The sequence below is a fragment of the Lissotriton vulgaris genome, chromosome 2_1 (genome assembly GCF_964263255.1).
Source record: "Lissotriton vulgaris chromosome 2_1, aLisVul1.2, whole genome shotgun sequence".
In the NCBI taxonomy this organism is placed as follows: Eukaryota; Metazoa; Chordata; class Amphibia; order Caudata; family Salamandridae; genus Lissotriton; species Lissotriton vulgaris.
In genome coordinates this window covers 638,347,741-638,368,650 of record NC_141687.1, presented here as the reverse complement: position 1 = coordinate 638,368,650, position 20,910 = coordinate 638,347,741, and the positions used below count along the sequence as shown (strand labels likewise).

At 44.2% G+C, this 20,910-nt stretch overlaps 1 protein-coding gene across 1 annotated transcript in view; it reads left to right on the top strand.

Annotated features, from left to right (window-relative positions):
• ICE2 (interactor of little elongation complex ELL subunit 2) overlaps window positions 1-20,910 on the top strand; it is an 823,034-nt gene that overhangs the window by 315,870 nt on the left and 486,254 nt on the right. The window contains exon 6 of the mRNA XM_086955805.1: window positions 16,276-16,398. Within this exon, the coding sequence (XP_086811931.1) occupies window positions 16,276-16,398 (123 nt within the window). The remainder of the gene's footprint in view (window positions 1-16,275; window positions 16,399-20,910) is intronic.

Sequence of the window (20,910 nt, the reverse complement as noted above, 5' to 3'; positions counted from 1 at the left end):
GCATTCAATGATTTCTACTAGGCTGACAGGCCATATCATCGGACAGGTGGGTCCTGCAAATTATCCAAGGGTGAGGAGGGTTACAAACAACCTTTTATGTCCTCTATGCTTCCCCTCCATCATCCTCGAAAGACTGACAGAGATCCACCTGCCCGTCTTACGGCAGGAAGTACAAACCCTTATGGCCAAAAGGGCTATTGAAGGGGTGCCTGCGCCTGAAGTGGGTATTGGCTGTTATTCCTACTACTTTCTGGCGCCCAAGGAGGATTGAGGCCTTAGTCCTATTTTAGACCTTTGCCCCCTCATTGACTACTTGTGGCTCATTGTGGGATGGGAACATTTTCTTTTTACTATCCTCCCCTTTGACCTGAGCAGTGTAGCTCCGGTGTTCACAAATGTGATGGCAGTAGTTGCAGCACACCTTTAGCAGTCAGGGGTTCCAGTCTTCCCCCTACCTCGAAGGCTAGATTTTGAAAGCAGGCTTGCCCAGGCTATCGTCAACCACCTCCAGATGACTGTGAGCCTCCTGTCATCTTTGGGGTTCACTATCAATGTGCCAAAGTTACACCTGACGCCTTCCTAGGCGCTCCCCTTCATTGAAGCTATTGTGGACACAGTTTGGTTTTGTGCCTTTTCCCTGGGAAGGGAGAGTCCAGGACATTCAGGCTATGATTCTGATCTTACAGCCTCTGTCCTGGATTTCAATGAGGTCGACTCTTAGGCTTCTGGGGATGTTAACCTTCTACATCCTGCTAGTCAAGGATGCCAGTTGGAATATGCAGTGTCTACAGAGGGATCTAAAGTCTCAGTGGGCCCAACATCAAGGGGATGGCCAACCACTTCCAGATTTTGGAGAAGACTGCAAAAAAATCGCCAGTGTTGGTTACTGGAGCACAGTTGAGCCAGCAGCAGACCCCCCCCCCCCCTCCCCTCTTGCTCTCCCCAGAGCAGACAGTGGTGACTGATGCACCACTTCTGGGTTGTGGCAGCTACCTGGAGAGGTGGAGGCCAGAGGCCTCTGGTCTCCAGTGGAGTCTTGGCTCCAGATCTACCTCATGAAGCTGAGGGCCATCTACTTGCTGTTAAAAACCTTCCATTCATCCAGCAAGGGAAGGCAGATATAGGTTTTTACGGACAACACCGGTGCCATGTGGAATAGCAACAAACAGGGTGAGGTAGGGTTGTGGACCCTTTGGATGGAGGGACTATGTCTCTGGAAACGGCTGAACCATCAAGGAATTCTCCTGGTGGTGAACCACCTGGCAGAATCTTTAAAAGCTGGGATGGACGAGCTCAGCCATCGACCTCTAGGAGATCACGAGTGGCATTTGCTGCCTGAGGTGGTGCATGGTCTCTTTTATGAATATAAGCAGTTCTGAGTGTTGAGTTTCAAAGGCTTCTCGCACTAGGAGAAACTTTCCATCTGGGATGGAACTCAGGACTCCTGCATGCCTTCCAGCCGATAACGTGTCTGCCCCAAATTTTACGGAGGATCAGGACCGACCAAGCCCAATTGGTCCTAGTGGCTCTGGATTGGACACAGAGTATGGTATCAAAAAATGCTTGTTCATTTTGTCCCTCGCCTGGCAAGGATTTCTCCGGGTTCAGGTGAAGGGTACCTTTTGGCTCTTTTGCCCTGTTTATGGTTGCAGGACCAGCCCTCATTATTTTAATCACCTAAAGTAATTCTTTTGTGGAAAGGGCTATAACATTGGTTTATCCCTCTTCCTTTCCTGTGCCACAGTGGGACTTTAATTTGGCCCTAACATTTTTGATGTGCAGTCCTTTTGAGCTGCTTCACAGCTGGTCTTTGCAACTTCTCACCCTCAATACAGTGTTCCTCATCGCTATAAATTCAGCACAGCGGGTGAGTGTGCTTCAATATATCTGTTAATCTGCTGTTCACCACCTTCTTCTCAAACAAACTGGTTCTGCAAACACAAGCATCCTTCTTAGCGAAAGTTGTGATGCCTGTCCACCTCTGTCAAAATATCACCTTACTAGCATTCTTTGTCCCGCCTCACCCCACTAAAGAGGAGATGAGACTCCATTGCTCGGACCCCAAAAGAGCAAATTTTTTACTTCAATCGGACCTGAAAACACTTGGTGGAATTCACTAGAGCGAAAAAAAAGGCAAGGTTGTGCAGAAAAGAACCATCTTCTGCTGGATCGTGCTCTACATTAAGATCTGCTACGCATTGGCCCAAAAACACCCTCATGAAGGACTGATAGCTTATTCCACTAGGGCAAAGGCAGGTACTACTGTGTTGGCAGGGGGAGTTTCTGTCCTGGACATCTCCCAGGCTGTTATATGGGAGTTACTACACACCTTCATACATACTGCTCTCTGGACAGCCATGTTTGCTGAGAGGGGCGTTTCCACCCCTCTATGCTACAAGGCTTATTGGTTTGAGTCAATTCCCTCAACCACCTCCAAATAGGTACTACTTTAGTATCCATTCAAATGGTGAGGAATCTTAGGTTAGAATTCTCCATCAGAAGTACAAGTACCTTAGCTTCGGTATCAGTCTTTTTGGTAGAGATGCCCTCTATCTAACCCCAGATTCAATGTCGAACCTCCCATATTTGTGAATTGGACTCTTCCATTTAATAAGATCCCAGGTCTAAATATCTGCACACTGATCAAAGGCAATTTACTGTTGGGGCTCTCCGTCTATGGTCGTGGACAGTCTCAAAAGGAACTGATGTCAGTGCCTGTATTGGCCCTGCACTTTATTCCTTGAGTGGAACAGTGTCAATGCAGAGCCGCACTGCGCCACCTCCCAGCATGCAGAGGTTCTGCTGAAGAGGTTCCAAATCCAGTCTTATGCCTTGAGAATAATCAAGAGGTGAGAAATCTGCAGTTAGAATCTCTACCAGAAAGAGTTACCATAGATAAGTAACTAGTTTGTTTATAAAGCATTGGCAATGCCAACAGGTCTGATTTTAAAGTAATAATATATACAAACACAAGCATACACAAGTATGCTTTCCATTGGCATTGTCAATGCTTGTTTCAAATGTGTATTCCTGCTCTGTTAGTGAACACAGTGGGCAGTTGCTTCTGCGCATAATGCAATATTGACCATATGCACTGCACTGCACTTGATCTCTTTTGATTACTTTATATTTTGTTCATTGGTTTGGCTGAAATTTTAAGTTCCCGTATAGTAATAATATAGTGAGAAAACTATAGGTATCTTCAGTAACATGATGTCTCCATTGTGAAATAATAAGCAGTGGCCCACGTTACTGTTTTGCAGCCAAACCTTTTCAAGTGGTTTTTTTAAAAAAGTTTTATTTTTCTATTTCACCAAGTAAATATACGTAGCTGGGTGTAAAGGTAAAGAAGGTTCACACAACACTATCTTCTTGAGTAAATGTCATGCAGGTATTTCAGATTGAGAATAGCCATACGCCTATTAACATAGCGATGCTGGCCACACCAATAACTTTACATGGGCAACTGTGATAACCATTAAGTACTCCTCACGTGCACAGCAGACAGCACAGTGCTTAGCACAAACATGTCGAGCATCCACATACAAGGAAAACCACACATCTATGTTAAGTGAGAAGAACAATCAGTGAGAGTAAATGAACATGCATCTACAGAAATGCACTTGCAGCAAGCCAGTGCAAATAATTATGACTAGTGAAACATGGAGGAAAGGAACACTACAAAAATGTAGGTGCTGAGGGAAAAAAGAATGATAAATAAGTCAGGAAAGGAAATGAACATATTAAAGAACACGGGTAGAGGGGAAGACAAATGTGCATATAGAGACGTGAAAGTAAACAAGCATTGGCCATGCCAATTGGTTTCGCCATATTGGTTGCATTAGGGTCTTCCTGTGATTCTGGGCACATCACAATCTCCCGGTGCCTAAAAATAAAATTAATATACCCTGCTGTAAGGCAACTGGTACTCGTTTAAAGCGCTCTGATACCTAAGGGTAGATTTCACGCTATATAAAACCAACACCGCCGCATCTGTGTCCCTCTGCAGTGCAGAGATCACGGCAAGAATACATGGGGGTCGGATGGGCCAGGATCGGGAGGCAGCTCCAGGAATAGAACGGCTGCAGCGCCCTGGAGGCGCCCGCCCTCAGGAGGCACATAACCTAGGACTGGGAGCTGTAACAGTGGAAGTAGCGTGGAGTGCTGGCTGTGCTGCAGTGCGCACCCGCTCCGGCGCAGGTGGTACTGCACGTCCCGTTCGGCGGCCATTTAAGAATCAGGCAACTAACTCCCTTTGCAAATACGCAAGTAGCTTTAAAAGCATTTAAATATTGTGCCCGCGAGCACGAAGCGTGTGCTTGTTTGCACTGCAGCAAATCCGTTTGAGGCCAACTGTTTGGTCCCGGTGGATATGAAAAGAGGCTCACTGACTCTGACCCATTGCAACAAAGAGTGCGAAGCCATCACCCAATCACGCACCAAACAAGCACTGAAAATGCAATATGACTCTTATTTACGAGAGACATATTGCATTTTCTACAGAAGTGCAGGCGTGAAAGAAGGCATGGACGGGAGGGGGGTGCTGCTGGCCTGAGAAGTCACGAACTGCAGGATGGAACAGGAGGAGGCAGGGAAACTAAACTTTTTTAAAGGTAATGGTGCTGATAGCTGTGGAAGAACAATAATGACGACATGGCTGTCATGAGGCGGGATTAAGTTTCCATAAACCAATCAGCATGCAGCATTTACGATTGCGGCCAATGACAAAGCTAGGTTGAAAGTGGACGGGGCTTCCCCCACTATAGTTGTATACAGCATCTTTCGTCGAGACAGCGCATACGTTGCCTAGGCAAAGCCTAAAAATAGATAGAACAGGGTCAGGACAGGAAGAAAACAGACTGGTAGGGACAGAGTTTGGCTGAGTAGCGTTTGTCTTGATGTGACCAGGCTGAGATTGCTTCATCTACAACTACTTCTTTTGTCCCGCTCCAGTGCTTAATTTGTAAAAGAATAAGTGTCGGTGTCCAAAGCTCTGCTCAGAAGCCCACAGCCAGTGCTACTAAATGACACTGCACTGAATATGTAGTCCTAAATCCACCTCATGCCTCTTTAATCCATTACTAGACCCAATCTGTCCCTGTATCTCTCTTGCAGGTTTCTGATTTCTCCCTTTTGAAGTTTTGTTTAATTTTTCCCTTCCTATTTCTTTTAACTGAGTTAGTTGTTTCCTCACTTGCTATCTGTCAATGTCCAATAATGAAAAATAAGTGCCGGTCCCGAAGAATGAATGCTAGTGAGCTTCACTAGCAGCTCCTAGCTCAAATTAAGCGCGGATGCTCCTTGAACAATATCTGCCGTCACAGAACCCAGAAGGTGTTAATCTGAGCTCTGATGATAATATCCCTCCTTTATTTAAGTAATGATGTTAAAGGCGTTGTGAATTCAGAGTCTATACCTGCTGGCTGGGGTAGAGGGAAGTCACCAGAGTGCAGAGAGGCAGTGATGGTGTAAAGCACAATAGCTGGGTGATTTTTGCAGGGGGGTGTTTTGAGAACATAGCCTGTAAAAGTATTGCAATTGTATGTTCGAGGCATGTGGGCTGCTGAATTCATATCTGTGCATAGATCACCGCCTAGTGTTGGGTCCGGATGATTGCACATTGTTGTCCTAGAAGAGTCTTCGAAGTATCACGAGATAGGTGGCTCCTCCTTCGGACTACAGTGCGCATGAGCATCCTCTCCATCCTCAGATTGTTTTTTTCCGCCATTGGGTTCGGATGTACTTTCCAACTCTCTAAGTTCGGAATTAACTAAACTCTTCTCTAAAGGCCTTCGGATCCGGCGGTATTGTTTAGCGCTCGGTACCGATACACTTTCTAAACATCTATTGCACTTCGGTCATTGAATCGGGCCGTGAGGCCTTCTCGACGCCACGTGGACCAGCCGTCAATGGAACCAAGTCCATTCAAATACTGCCCACAGTGCAACTCAAAGTTCCCGCACACTGATAAGCATCCTGTGTGCAACAAATGCCTATCTCCAGATCATAAAGATAATAGTTGCCTGGCCTGTGCCCAGTTCCGGTCAAAAAAGACTCTCCGAAATCGACGGGCAGCGAGGCAAGAAATGCAGCGGTCGACACCAGAGCCCGATAATATCTTCGACGATGAGGAAGAACTAGCGAGCGCCGAAGAATCGGATCGAGACGAAGACCAGTACTCTGAGCACTACTCCCAGGATTACCTCGAGGAGGAAGACCAAATCGTCGATCTTGAGAAAGACGAACAAAACATCGTAGCTGTTGAAGACAACTCCGATGACGACGAGGGGCGAACCGTGAGTATACCGCCCCATATAGACACTGTAACAATATCAGAGACTCAGGTCGAGGCATCGCCAGCAGGCCTTAGCCAAGATCGACATTCTAGTTCTACAGCCATTCTATACCGCCCTGCTAAGAACATATCCATAGAGTTCTCTGAGACACGCCATACGGCACCGGTTACATTGAAACCGAAACTCGTCGACAACACCGTCTTCGGACAGAAAGTCGTCGAAACAAAAGTATTTAAACCAAAGGTCATCGAGCCTAAGACTGTAGCTCCAACACAGCCTTCGAAGCCAAAGACCGTCGAGTCGACATCGAAGATCAGAGCTGTCGAGTCGAGCTCAAAGCCGAAATCCGTCGACTCCACATCGCGGCCAAAAAACGTCGATTCGACGCCAAAGCAAAAGCACATCGAATGGAACCCAAAAACAAAGCGCGTTGAATCGAGCAAATTAGCATAGAGTATCGACAAGGGAACAAAAACAGTCGACAAAAGTAAAAGGCCGACGCCCAAAACTAACGTCGAACCGAAAGTGAAACCTAGGGTGGAACAGAACAAAGCGGTCGAGCCGAAGCACCTCGAACCGAACAAAGGCATCGAGCCGAAACCTCAAACACCTAAAACACCTAAAGACACTGTCGAACCGACCAAACCGCTCAGTCCGAAAAAGGGTGTGAAGCCAGTCAAAGACGTACAACCACAAAAGACGGTCAATACCCACTAAACAGATCGACCCGAGAACAACCAAACCAAAGGCTACTGCACCAAAGCCTAAAACGGTGGAGGAAGAGCTTGTTCACCCAGATACCGACCCAGAAGACCAGTCAAAACTGTTTATTAACCCAGTAACTGGTAAAGTGACTGTTTACACAAAAAAGAAAAAGGCTTTTGCCAATAGAAGACTTTCCTAGAATACCACTTAAAAAAAAAAGAGACTGTGCTACCTCTCCAATACTTTTTGAACCCATCAATCCAGGTATGCCTACAACCTCATATACCCCAACATCACCTGACTACAACCCAGATGAAGATCAGGATACAGATATAGGGTTTGGTTATCCACAAAACCCAACTGGAGACCCTAACCTACAGCCATGGGGTGCAGGAGGAGAACCAGACAATGAAGGGGCTCTGCCCATCACGGAACCTGCACTTTACCCAACTGAGCCATCACCCACAGAAGATACTGTGGCCTTTAATACATTACTTGATAGAGCAGCTACCTACCATAATGTAGATATGCACTCTCATGGAGAATTGCCAATACACAGGCCTTGCTGGCCAGATATGACAGGGCACACTACGACAGCTTAGAAGAAATTCTCCAACACTTACCTGACCCTTACAAACAGCAGGCAGATGAACTTATACAGGAAGGAAAGCTCATCACCAATGCCTCAATTAAATGTGCCCTAGACGCGGCAGATACAGCTGCCAGATCTATCAATACAAGCGTGCGTCTAAGGCGACACGCATGGCTCCGCATATCGGGCTTTAAGAATGAAGTTCAATCCACAATTCTTAATCAGCCCATCAACCCAGACTTTTTATTTGGTCCAGCAGTTGACTCAATTCTGGACAAAATGAAAAAGGATGCGGAAACAGCAAAGTCCATGGAAGCTCTCCAGTCCCAACAACACCGGGGCTCCTTTCGTTGCTCCAATTATAGAGGATGAGCGTGAAGTAATACATCACAGCAATCCTCCAGCTACAAAGGTAACACACAATCCACATACAGCAAAAACACTAACAGGGGTGGATACAGAGGCAATAACACCAAAGGAAGGGGTCGCGGAGGAAATTCAAATAGATCCTCCACTAATACCAAACAGTGACTTCTTTGCACTACCCCCAGACCATATAACACCGGTCGGGGGAAGACTACAACAATTTCTGCCAATCTGGTTAAATATCACAACATGTAAAAACACATCCGGTCTCATAGTCGCATTTATCTCTTGCGAATTTGTAGATTTTTCTTTCTTTTATGGTTTCCTTGTGTTTTTTCAGCCTTGTTGTTCTCTTCACGGCCTTTTTTAATTTGTTCTTTCTGATCATTATTTTCCAGCATTGCATTAATGTCTTCTATTTCTTTAAGAATTCCAACTCGGTCTATCTCAGCATATTTAATTAATATAGACACCATATTCATTGATGCGTCTAAATTGTTAGTTGCCCACTCCTTCAACATCATTGGATTTGGGTTTTCGAAGGAAGGCCCAATCATCACCCTTAGACCTCATGGAACTCTTCCTACTTCTTTGTACTTTTCTAAAGACTTCTTTTCCCACCACTTAGTCATTTCTGTTCGGTGGAGTTTCTCTAGTTTTTCAATAAGGCTTTCACATCATTATTAAATTTCGAGTTGTTGGTCTGGTCAGTACGTGTTGCCTCTACTTCAGGAATATTAGAAAATAGGGCGTCTGCTGCTGCTTCGCCGTCCTTAAGCGCGTCTGCTGATGATAACATGGCGTACGATTAATCTGCATTCGGTCTTAAAATTCACCAAATATATATTTCGCTCGGTGTGGTTACATTACTCCACTATCCATTCTACCCGCTATATTTACTGTTATAGCCTATAGAGCTGCTCACCATTCGAAACACAGGTTTCCGGTACCTTCAGCGTCCTCCGACTCCTTAGGACCTTCCGGCTTCCAGCAACAGTCTGCGGGGGGCTGGCTTCTACGATACCCTTTCCGGGTTACACTACAATTTACTTCCGTGATACCGGCTGCTAGACGGCCAGCCACAGCAAAAAGGGAGGGTCCGTAAAACGAAGACAGACGTTCTCCGTTCCAATTATATGGTATCCACACTCCTGAACCCGATCCAACCTCGATCCCAAACAGGTACGGACCACAAATGCGGAGAACAGATTTTTCTTTATTTAATGCAGACTAAAGTGATAGTGCAAAGTCATTCCCAAAGCAAGTACTCAGCCTGACGCGTTTCGACTGCCCGACGGCAGTCTTGATCACATGACACGCTTAACCAATCCAAGTATATATATAGTGAAAGTTAAAAAAGCACATGATACAATATATCCAATTAGTTTAAAGACACAGTGTAAACTTGAAAAGAGGCCTCCCGGCTCGATCATTGATATGTCGATTTTGGACATTTTTACACTTATTAAAGTTCATAAGTGATTACATTTGTAGTACATATATAGATAGATAGATAACTAGATAGATAGATAGATAGGTAGATAGGTAGATAGGTAGATAGATAGGTAGATGGATAGATAGCAGTTACACTGCAAGTGTTATTTGTATCACTATTTAAAAATTAGTGCGTGGTGGGCTTTAGCAGGTCTGAACTCGCCATTCATTCACTTCCGTTTGGATTGCTTTTCAAATTTTCGAGCTTTTCTGCATCTTCTGATAATACTGCTTCTGGTGGAAAACGTGCACTGAGTTATTAACCCCAGAGAAGGCAGAAATGTGTTTGTGTTAAAGCTGCAGAAAGTGGTTTGAGTGAGAAATTAGATGTGAGTGAAAAAAAACGATTGTCCATAGGTAATGTAGTGTAATGTGACCCTAGCTTTCACATTTTGGCCCATACTTTGGAATGTTAAAAAGCGGAACTAAAACTTCCAGACTGCAACGCGCTTTAAATACAGCAATGTGTAATATGAAATAGGACAACTTGGAAGCTTCTATGCGTACATTAACTCATGAAATAGACCCCGAGTATGAAACGTTCTGAAGCCCCTAGGATGATACTTAGTTATTTATCCTCCTTTCCCCAACTCTTGCTCCCCATGGTGAGGAAAACAAAGGCCATCCACCCCACAATGAGCAAACAGTCAGTTGTGAGCCTGCACGACAGGAATGAAGGGCGAAGCAGGGGATCGCCGCAGCACCCAATCAACACAGCACTGCTCTAATGTGCCAGCTTTCTAATAGAGCGATATCAGTGCTGCTCGACTGTATCCAAACATACTGCCTACATGTGCCCAGGGCAGAGGCGCAACTAGAGCCAAATTTTGGGGGGGGATTGGGGGGGCTGAATCTTTAAGCAGTAGGCAGAGTGGGGCTGCAGGGGCTCTTAGAAGGGGCGAAACAACAACAATGCCTAATTAACAGGGCCGGACTGGGAACTAGAACCGGCCCTGGCAAAGTGCTCGGCCGGCCCCCCTCCCCCCCTCCGGAAGGAGAGGGGAGGGGGGAGAGGTGCGACCGCGCTCTGTGACAGGGCCGGTTTTCGGCCGTTTTTGTTACAGGGCCGTTTTTGCAGCATAACGGCCCTCTAACAAAAACGGCCCCAGGGGCCCAAAACCGGCCCTCAACCATGCGGCCCACCGGGGAATTCCCCGTTGCCCTCAACGGCCAGTCCGGGCCTGCTAATTAACATGCAAATGGTCTTGCAAAGACCTGTGAAGTGCTCGGGTGCGCCTGTGTGTGTGCCCTGGAGCTGTCTCAGCCCGGGCTGACGCACACGACGGGAGTGGCTGAAGCCTCCTGAGTCCAATGGGTGTTGCGCGCCTGGCCCAGGGCACCACTCAACTGTCTGAGTCTGTCATTTAAACAAGTTTCAGGAGGAAACCATCCATGGATGCTTCCGCTGCCCCACAAATCACGTCTCCGCACCCTACGCAACCACATTACTCTGCACATACACAAACCCACTTCTTTAAATTATTGCAGGACAGCCTTCTTCCTGAGTACAGCCAAACATGACAGCTGGTTCACACTGATGCAGAGTTGCAAGGAATGGCAGCACAGTGCCGGGGACAACAGTATTAGACACCGTATGCTCTCGATCAGTCTCATGCACGGTGTTAGAATCTTGTGCAGACATCCGGAAAAGGCAACGGAAAGTCGTACATGCATATTGTTTCCCCATAGCTACTTATACAGAGACCCACTGCTTCAGGTTCTGCAACTTTTTCAGTAATTACTTTCTAGCTGCTCCGATACTACCAGACAGTATTTTTTAAGTCGATAGCTCACAGATGTCAGGTGGAGTCCTTAAAGGTTCCACCTCACCACTTTTATGTATAGTCCTTTTACAGCCATTCAGCATTCGTACACTGCTGGTAGTAATCAAAGTGGCTGACTACCTCAACTCTCAGTTCCTAGATGCAGAACTGTTGGCTTGGCCTCAATGATTACAAACGAATAATCTACGTTCAACCTGCCTCTGATCCCTTTTTTGATAACGGTCTGTCCTCTGGTAAGGGTGAAAAACCTGAGTGTCATCTTCAAGTCATGTCTCCTCTTTTCTTTGCTTGAGTGATACCCTGTTAGCTATCACTGAACTGAAACCTTTAAAAATATATTTTTCCAGTCAACACCATTCCCACAAACAGACTGTAACAAATTGGATTATCATTTGGGAATTTATGGGGTGACTACCAACCTCAAGAAATAATCAAAACCTTTGTCAGGGTGAACCTACACACTCACTAAATTAACCTGAGTTCAACCCCCTGGTAGCCAGGGCACAGAACAGACTGCTCTGCTTAACTTAGGGCTATGTGCAATGCATGTATGCAGTGCCAAAACAGTAATACATTTGAAATGCAAAACAATAAATATCCCATACCGAATTAAAAAAATGGAGTAAAATGCAATAAACAAAAGACAGCACAATAACAAAAATCTAGTACGGAGAACTAGTGATATTAATGTTTAAGGTTTTAAGTAGGAACTGAGCCCAGAAGCATAAATTGCCAATGATAATCAGTAGTCTTGATAGTCAGGGATTTAGGAATTTGAGGTTGACCACAATGGAACGTGGATTGCAATAGTCCTGCGCACACATATAATCAATATTTCACAATGTATGTTTGGTATTTAAAAAAACATCAAAACAAAATCTGTTGTGGTTTTCTTTGTTCCTTTATTGGGTGTTGGCACAGAGAACAGCCAGCCGACACGTGTTTCGTCTGAGAAAAAATAATCTCCAACTCTTCAGGGCTCAAGTCACAATGGACGGTATCTATAATCCCTGAACCGGAGATAATTCCAACTTGGTTGGGTTCAAAGAAAATTCAGTGGAAGGCGAGTACAGATCATCAGGCAAGTATCCAACAAACATTAATGTGTAATGCGAGGCTACAAAGCCAATACGGGGTCGACAGGAAGGGATAGTTCAATCAAGGGTGACGTAGATGACCTAAGAAAATGGTATCCTGTCTTGGGTGACACGTGTGCGTGTCCTTCAAACACAGTAACTGCGTGGACCCCGTGTCTCGGCAATGTCAAATCAAATGCGGAAGTCAGATTTGACATAGCCGAGACGCGGGGTCCACGCCGTTACTGTGCATTACACATTGATGTTTATTGGACATTTCCCTGATGATCTGTGCTCGCCTTCCACTGAATTTTCTTTGAACCCAACCGGGTTGGCATTATCACTGGTGCTACAAATTTTATCAATACAGGTTTGAAATCACAGTTCCCATATTCCACAGTTCGATCGAAGTGTGCATATATCAGCTTCAAGACACTATGTGCAAAATCGTAAAGTGCTGTGTGCAAGGTCAAAAAGTGGGTTTGCGATTTTGTTCGGAATGTACCTTTGATTACCATAGTATCAGCTATCAAAGCTTTAGCCCAGCCTTGGTTTTTATAAGACTTCCATTAAATAAGTACCTGCTTATGCTAAAGACAATTGGTTAAAACTTAGACTTTAGTAATTTAAGTCTCAATTCACCACATTACTACACTTCTAACACCTCCCAGGACCTCAGGGGAGGTATTTAGAGACTCACGAGAGGTTAGGCAGAGGCCAACAGCATTGTCCAGTCCAGGTCCAAGTTGCCACTGTTCAGCTGAGCAGTTGGAGGAAAGGCCTCATGTAGATTGTTGTATCCCTGTAACTTGAATAGATAGGAGGTCACCCTCATGACTCTCGGAATCCACTTCTTTGTCCTGGGTGCAAGAGAGAGCAGCTTTAGTTCTTCAGTGCTATTTTCAGGTTGCAGACAGCAGGTTCAGTCCTCTTCTGATCTTCCTCAGGTGCAGGTCTTTTCTGAAGTGTGCTCTGGAGATGCCACATTTATGCCTGGTTCGAGCTAGTGGGCAGTAATGACTCCTCCCTCAGCCATGGCGTAAAAGGTACTGGACAAACCCTACCTATTTTGGGCATTTTCAGTATGGGAACATTCTTCAGCCATACTAAACTTGGGCTCTCAGGATGTGTCAGGGGAGTGTATTATGGTAAACCTAGTGTCCTCCTCATCCGGGACATCCATGGTACCCACGCTAATCCTACAGAAATAATTCAGGTATCACTGAACAGGGTTCATCAGCAAGCAGACAATGGATACACAATAATTATCTTGGCATCCTTTTCTCATCCTTTGAAGTATGTCCCAAAGTGTTATATGTAAACCCAGCATATCTGTGAGGCAGACTATGACACTGAAGCACAGTTTGACACTATTCTTAATATGGATGCTCACATCCCCCACCCTGCATATTTTGTGAGGTTTAGATGAGTCCTCTCTGCCCATTCAGGCCATCCTTGTGTGTGCTCCAGAGAAGCATTTCACACTTTCTTACTTACTCAGTTGCTTATCCCTGGGAGAAGTTCGAGAGTAAATGCAAATCAGCTTCCAGTTAAATCAGGTAGGGTAATGCTATCTTTATAAAAGTTACTTTTCGTTAATTTATTACAAACCTAATTTAAACATTGAATTGGATTTTAACTATTAAGAATAGTTATTAAACTATTTTTCTTATGAGTACCACCCTCGATATACAGTATTTCTATATAGGGCAACTAGGTCTGCCACATTGAAAAATAGCTTTTGGAACTTAATCACTGCAAGGACAGGTTAACATTACATTTCCACATGCCCGACTGATAAATACAATGCACCCTGCTTTGTAACTTGTGCCTATGGGTGACTTATTAATATCTTTAAAAGGGAGTTTTGACCTGTTAAAAGGGTTTATTTTGGCAGGCGGAATGGCAAAGTTTTAGCATGTGCATAACTCGCGTTTCCAGATGCGACACGGCAAAATGGGACAACGCATCGCCCATGCCCCTATCAGAATAAATTCTAAGCTCCTAACCATGTCTGATGTTTTTATGGGTAAACAATGTTTACCACAAATCTTTCTACCCACAGGGAATCACAACGCGGTCGTTACAACGACCACGTTGTGATTCCGCATACCATTACTCCGCAAGTCGGAACAACGACTTGCGGAGGGGGGGAAGGTGTTGGATTTAAAATCCAATACCTTCCCTATTGTCCGCACAGACTGGAGTTGGAATAGTAAATTATACTATTCCAACATCCAGCGCCCCCCTCCGCAATTCGTTGTTCCGACTTGCGGAGTAATGGTATGCGGAATCACAACGCGGTCGCTGTGACGACTGCGTTGTGATTCCCTGCGGGTAGAAATACAGCGGAATAATGTCACACATTCGTTTTTATAGCATCATGTCGATGTGTATTTCCTTGCCCAGACCTGCATTGCGAGGTATCCACCACTGGCCCAGACAAAGTTCTGGGTACTACACAAAACCTACTGGATCCCGGCGCGACTAGCAGCACTAGGCCTCAGAGAAAACAATCTATGCTGGAACTGCGAGAACGCAAAGGGGGACCTAGCACACCTCATCTTCTATTGCCCTAAAGTTAGAAGGTTCTGGGAGGAAATATTCATTTTTATAAAAAAATGCTGGGATGCACACTTAAACCAGAATTCCACACCCTTGCCAGAGCGTTTATAACCACTGACCTAGACTCACAACAGGACAGGGACTTGCTAGACCTCCTTCTGACCTCGGCAGTTAAAATGGTAGTCTCCAAATGGAAGGAAACAGCGAAGGCGACATTTAAGGGGTGGCTCAACTGGATAACGTACCTCAGAGGCGCAGACAGTATCGCACTGCGGAACTCACCCTGGAGGCCAGCAACCAGGGGAATGTGGGCCTCGCTGGATGAATACTTAGACCCCTATGAACCCCTGTGAAAATAACTGATAAAGAGCAATCGCCCACAAAGCAATCTCCCGCAGGCCAAATTAACCCGCAAGTGTGAACTTCTTCTGGTGCAATATCCCCTTCCTTCTCTTCTTGTTTCTCCTTCTTTCCTTTTTTCTGTCTTTCCCCTCCCACTCACTATCATTCCTATAGTAGGACAGTGGAAAGGGGAAAAGCCGAACATGTAGACCATTTACCTGTATCATTGGCAAGTACAGCCAGTTTGTGTTGTTACCCCGCTATGGTAAAGCGACGATAATTGTATGTGTTAAAAATGTTCTTAATAAAATACTTTGAAATTAAAAAAAGTATTTTAAAAATAGAGCTACACTTTGAAAAGCACCAACATTCCTGTTAGAATTTCTATTTCTACATATTGTCTGTTTATTAATTAAATAAACAATTAAATGATTTGTCAATTTTTTTGATGTATATTTGGTCTAGTTGTGTGATTCAGTAACTGAATTAAAAAATTTAAAAAACGCAGACAGCATGGAGCAGTGGGTCAGCCCGCTTCAGCCGTTGGCTAACTTCACTGTGAGTGGTGGCATTCTATTCTTTCACAAGGAACAAATCCTCACACAAACGAGTTTGCTTCAGTATCAGGGTGTATCTTTTGTGACTCGTGATTTATGACACCCAAAACATTTTTGCTTTTTGTATTTTAAATGTTGACGAGGGTCTTGCAGGTGCCACTACGATGTTTTATAAAAACCAGACAACCATTAACAAAGCCGAAAGGCTGTCAGTCAATTCCAGAAATGTTGACTTTGCCAATGCTTGTTTCTTCTTTGCTTCTGGGCCTTCGTTATCCTTAATTTCTAGATGCATACTATAGCATGGGGGCCATAATGCTGCAAGCTACATTTCTCCAAATCTTACTGGATTTGCACGGCAGAATTAAACAGCTAAGATCTGAGCTTTTTGTTGTTGAGGAAATGCAAACTATAGTGTCATTAATGAATTAATACATTTCAAGACCTATGAAGCATTGCATAATAAGACTTTTGTTCTTGTATGTTTTGTGGTTTTAGGGCAAAACATATTTCATTAAGGTATGCTTTCCTGTCATGCCTTCGCTCTTGCCAATTCCAGTGGATTATAAAACGGTATCCAGTTCTGTGCCTGTCGAGAAACGTGCTTCAGCTCAGCAGCAGGTGAGCACCAGTAGTCTTAACATCCGGCTTGACATCAGTACCAGAGGGATGAGTCAGTGCCTTTGTTGGGAATGCATTTTGTTCGTCTTCAAAATGTAAACTGAGAAGTAACATCTTCTTAATACAATTTGTGTAGGGTCTCACCATCTTGAATCTTCTCTTGTCCATAACGATGTGTGTAATGCATTGAATTGTTATGGGTTTATGATTTACCATGTGAAATTGAATAAAGCTTATATTGAGTTGAATCTTCTCCAGCTGTCTATACAACTGTTTTCTAAATCCAGGTGGCGCTCAATGTCACACTGCTTTTCTGTTTATGATCTATCTTATCAGCTCAGCATAGTTATGTGAGTATCACTAGAGAAGGGCTTTGGCTCCACCCATATTTGGGAACCAGCAGTACATATTTTGATTGGGCAGAAGTTGTGTGCTTCCGAAACAAAACATGCTTGCCCTCCACACAGCTGTGATCATTTTATTTATCCAGCTGCTTCAGCTTGAAGTTTCCAGGGCACACGTGACATAATGCAATTAAAGTGTCTTAGATAGGAAAGGTCTCTCGAATGGTGTCTCTAGGATAGGATGGGCTAACATTTATACAGCGCACTAGAACACGCAGGTGCCAATGTACTAAAGCAGGACAGATAGAGCAACAAAAGCAGAGCAGCCAAGCATTGCATTCTGAGATGAAAAAGTCAGGGTTTCGGATATTTTTAAGGGAAATAAAAGAATCTCCTTTGGTATCGCTTAGAAATATAAGTAGGCAGAGTGTTCCATAGTTTGGCGGCTGCCACCGAGAAGGAACACCCACCCCATCTAGTCTTAAGAAATCTGGGGATCCTCATTTTTTTATAGCATGAGGATCCAAGTGGTCTGCCAGGAGTGTACCAATGGAAAAGAGCATTCATTTGGCTGGGGCCCCGTTGGTGAAGAGCCTCTAAAACTAAGCACAGGGCATTGAGGGAACTTCACCTGCTGACTGGAAGCCAATGAAGGGAACAGACTCCATCTCTAACAGGGTGTCGTTTGGAAATGTTCAGAAGAAGGCAGGCTGCCATATTCTGTACAACCTTGCATTTTTTCAGGGAGGATCTGTTAATATCCAGGTAAAGTGCATTACAGTAGTCCAGCCGTGAGTTGACAAGGGCTATAGTGTCTGGTGCAGTTCCGGTGAAATATTAGGCAAGATCTATTTCAGGGTCCTAATGGTGTAAAAGCAAGTGCTATTGGTGCGACTGACCTGTGCATTGAAACCTAGAGTGTTGTCAAAGATGACCCTGAGATTTTTAGCGGACTTGAAAGGCGTATGAGGAGGTCCACAGGCTTCGGGCCACCAGATGTTCAACCAGATGGAATTTTAAGAGCCAAACATAAGCACTTCAGTCTTTTCTGCATTAATCTTCAGAGAATTGTCTTTCATCCAACAGATAATGCTAGACATACACTAGTTGAACCTCCCTGTAACCAAGGACAGGTTGTTGGAAGTGAATACAATAATTTGAGTATCCTTTGTATATGACAGCACTTGAAACTCAAATGAATGCACCAGATCTGCCAGATGGGCGACATACAGATTAAAGAGGGTTGGGCTCAAGAATGAGCACTAAGGCACCCCACAGAGTAGGCTGAAAGCCTGTGCCTTGAAACTGCAGCATGTTACAATTTGCACCGTCTTGAATAGAAAAGAGTGGAAAAGCTGCAGGGTGATCTTGCTTACCCCTAGCTTGCTGTAGACGCTAAACCATCCTTTCACGTGAGACAGTATCGAATGCTACAGACAGGTCAAGCATGACCAAGATAGTCACCCTCTTCTGATTGGCCTGGCAATGGATGCTGTTTGCAGCCACAATAAGGGAAGTCTCTGTACCTAGATCATTTATGGTATTTTTCTCTAGCTGCAACACAGATGGTAGAAGGGCATTCATTAACCTACATGGATGTTTAGGTCTGGCTTGACAACACACAGTCTTTTAGACAACACCAATATTATTCTACAGTTCTTTGCTTCCACATAAATATATATCCATTCCCATCCTTTTTACTTGTAATGCATCACATTACCATACATCATTCCTTTAAAGCCAGTACTATCGGCATTGCCAATGCTTGTTTTGCATTCCTTTATCTGCAATGTTGTTATGCACTTCTCTCTTTTGGCCAGCCATGACCTTCTGATTTTTACTAAAATTAGCTTTCATTATACTTATACCTACAGGGACTTCCAGACAGCCCTCATAATCTATTGTTCTGTTAGTGACATAAGCCTTATTCTTAACCATGGATATATCCCTGTCCTGCTTAACTAAAGCTGCTTCAAGCCTATTAATGTACAGCAGAAACAGCACAAGAGCAAGGACACCCCTCTGCAAAATCCCAGAGACAACATAATAGACCTTGAGCTTTTGCCTTTCATCCCATATCTGACTGAGGCTTTCAGGTCACAATGAAAACCAAGTAAGAAAGTAACAATGGCCTTATCAACCTCCAAAAACTCTAGAATTTCCTACAGTTTTGACCTAACAACACTATCGAAAGCACAGAAAAAATCCATGAAAGTTAGGTAGATGCACTCGCTTTGTGAATGTGTACTTATTAATCAAGAGGTTAGGACATTGTCCCATCGTTCCTAGGACCTCACGGAATCTAAATTGCATCTCAGATTGGGCTTGGTTCTCATCCATCCAAGGTGTTAGGTGATCACTCTCCATCCTACCGATAACTTTCATGACAGAGTCCAACAATGAGATTTGATGCTAACAACTGGGATTTGCCTAGTTACCCTTTTTTAAATTAAGTATGGTAATCGCACAGTGCCATGATTGAGGAAAATCAAACTTGCAGGCTGCATTTACTAAAGTAAGCAAATAAAGGTGACCAAAATTCTATATCTGATAGAGACATCTAGGTAAGATTCCTTACCTTTGAATTTCCTAGGCTTAAGACTGGATACGGAAGATTTTTCTTCAAGCAATACCCTTATCTGCCTGTAGGTGGTGTTGGTCGGGTTCACGTGACTTAATCAGCGCCGTCTCTGCCATTTAGACATCCGCGCCACCTATATAGGCTACACCTCAGCACGCTGACGTCAGATCTTTTCTTTCCACGCCAGCCAGTGCAGTTTCCTGAAGAGACCTACCCTATTTCACTATTTGACAGGCTTTTTTCGACATTGTGTCAAACTTTTTTGTTGTGCAGGGTTTTTGACATGTCTAAAAAGACTTCAGGATTCAAACCGTGCTACACTTGCCATCGTGCCATGTCGTAATGGATCCACACTTAGTCATTGGTGCCTGCAGTGTGATCATGACTCAAAGTCGTGCTCCGACTGCTAGGCCATGGCTCCGAAAGCTTTGAGGGAGAGGTCCCTATAGTGACTTGCGGCCCGGTGCTTGGCACCGCGTTGTTTGCCCTGGAGGTCTTGTTCTTGGTCCCAATCGAGCGAAAGGTCCGGGCACCGCCCGCGAGCCCCAAGTCTTCATCCTCACACTCTAAGTCCTCGAGTAAGTCAGGTAAAAAGCAAACAAAAAAACACAAAAAGTCAAAACGATGGTGGGGTCTCGGTGCTCTAGTCCTCGTTCCACTGAATAAAATATGCGCCTGGATCGGCCGAACACTTCACCCGCCTTCCCAAGAGCCAGAGAGACCCTGCCCAGATCAAAGAATTTTATAATGCCATGTATCTCAGATTTGGGTGGCCTGACCCCACCAGTGCATTTTTGGGCCCCAGAGGTTCAGAGTGGGTTCCATCATGTTCCATAAAGGCAGCTCTAGCACCGATACTTGCAAAAAAGAGTTATTTGGTCTGCAAAAATACTTTAAATAAAAGAGAAAAAAAAGTAGTCTCTCTAGGGTGCTCTAGCAAGTCACAGACATGTGTTTAATGAGAGTACCACTCACAAAAGTAAAAGAAATTAAAAATACAAAAAAGTAAGGTCAAATGGTATATATAGGATTAGATCCCAGGGCATAGACAAGACTTGTGTTTCTTATTTCTTATTTTTATTCATGTCAAGACAATCACACTAGACATATAGAGATCAAATCGGGATGATAAATACCATACAATAAATAAATTGATACAGAGAACTGTGTAAGAACACCCAGAGAACCATCACACTTGATCTATCAGGCATACCACATTCATACCACAAACAGTCAAAACATCCTAAAAACAACCTACAAAAATTAACAGCTTTGGAGAGACCATCCTAGAATAAGGATAAGAGGTCTTCCAATATACAATTACCTTTAAAGTTGGAATAGTCTCAGTGTCTTACATTTACATCAGAAATAAACAAATGTTAAATCACAATGCAGGTAATAGAATGTCCAGAAGTGCAGTTCTAAGTGACACTATAAATCATATCTGTATGTAATATTTCTGTTTCAGGTGGTCTCCTCAGAGTGAGCCGATGCCCGTTTCTGTATTAGACCTAACAAATAGGTCACACCTTCTTCAGGGCGCAAAAACCATAGGAGATTCAGAGTGTCTTGGTGTCTGACAGAAGT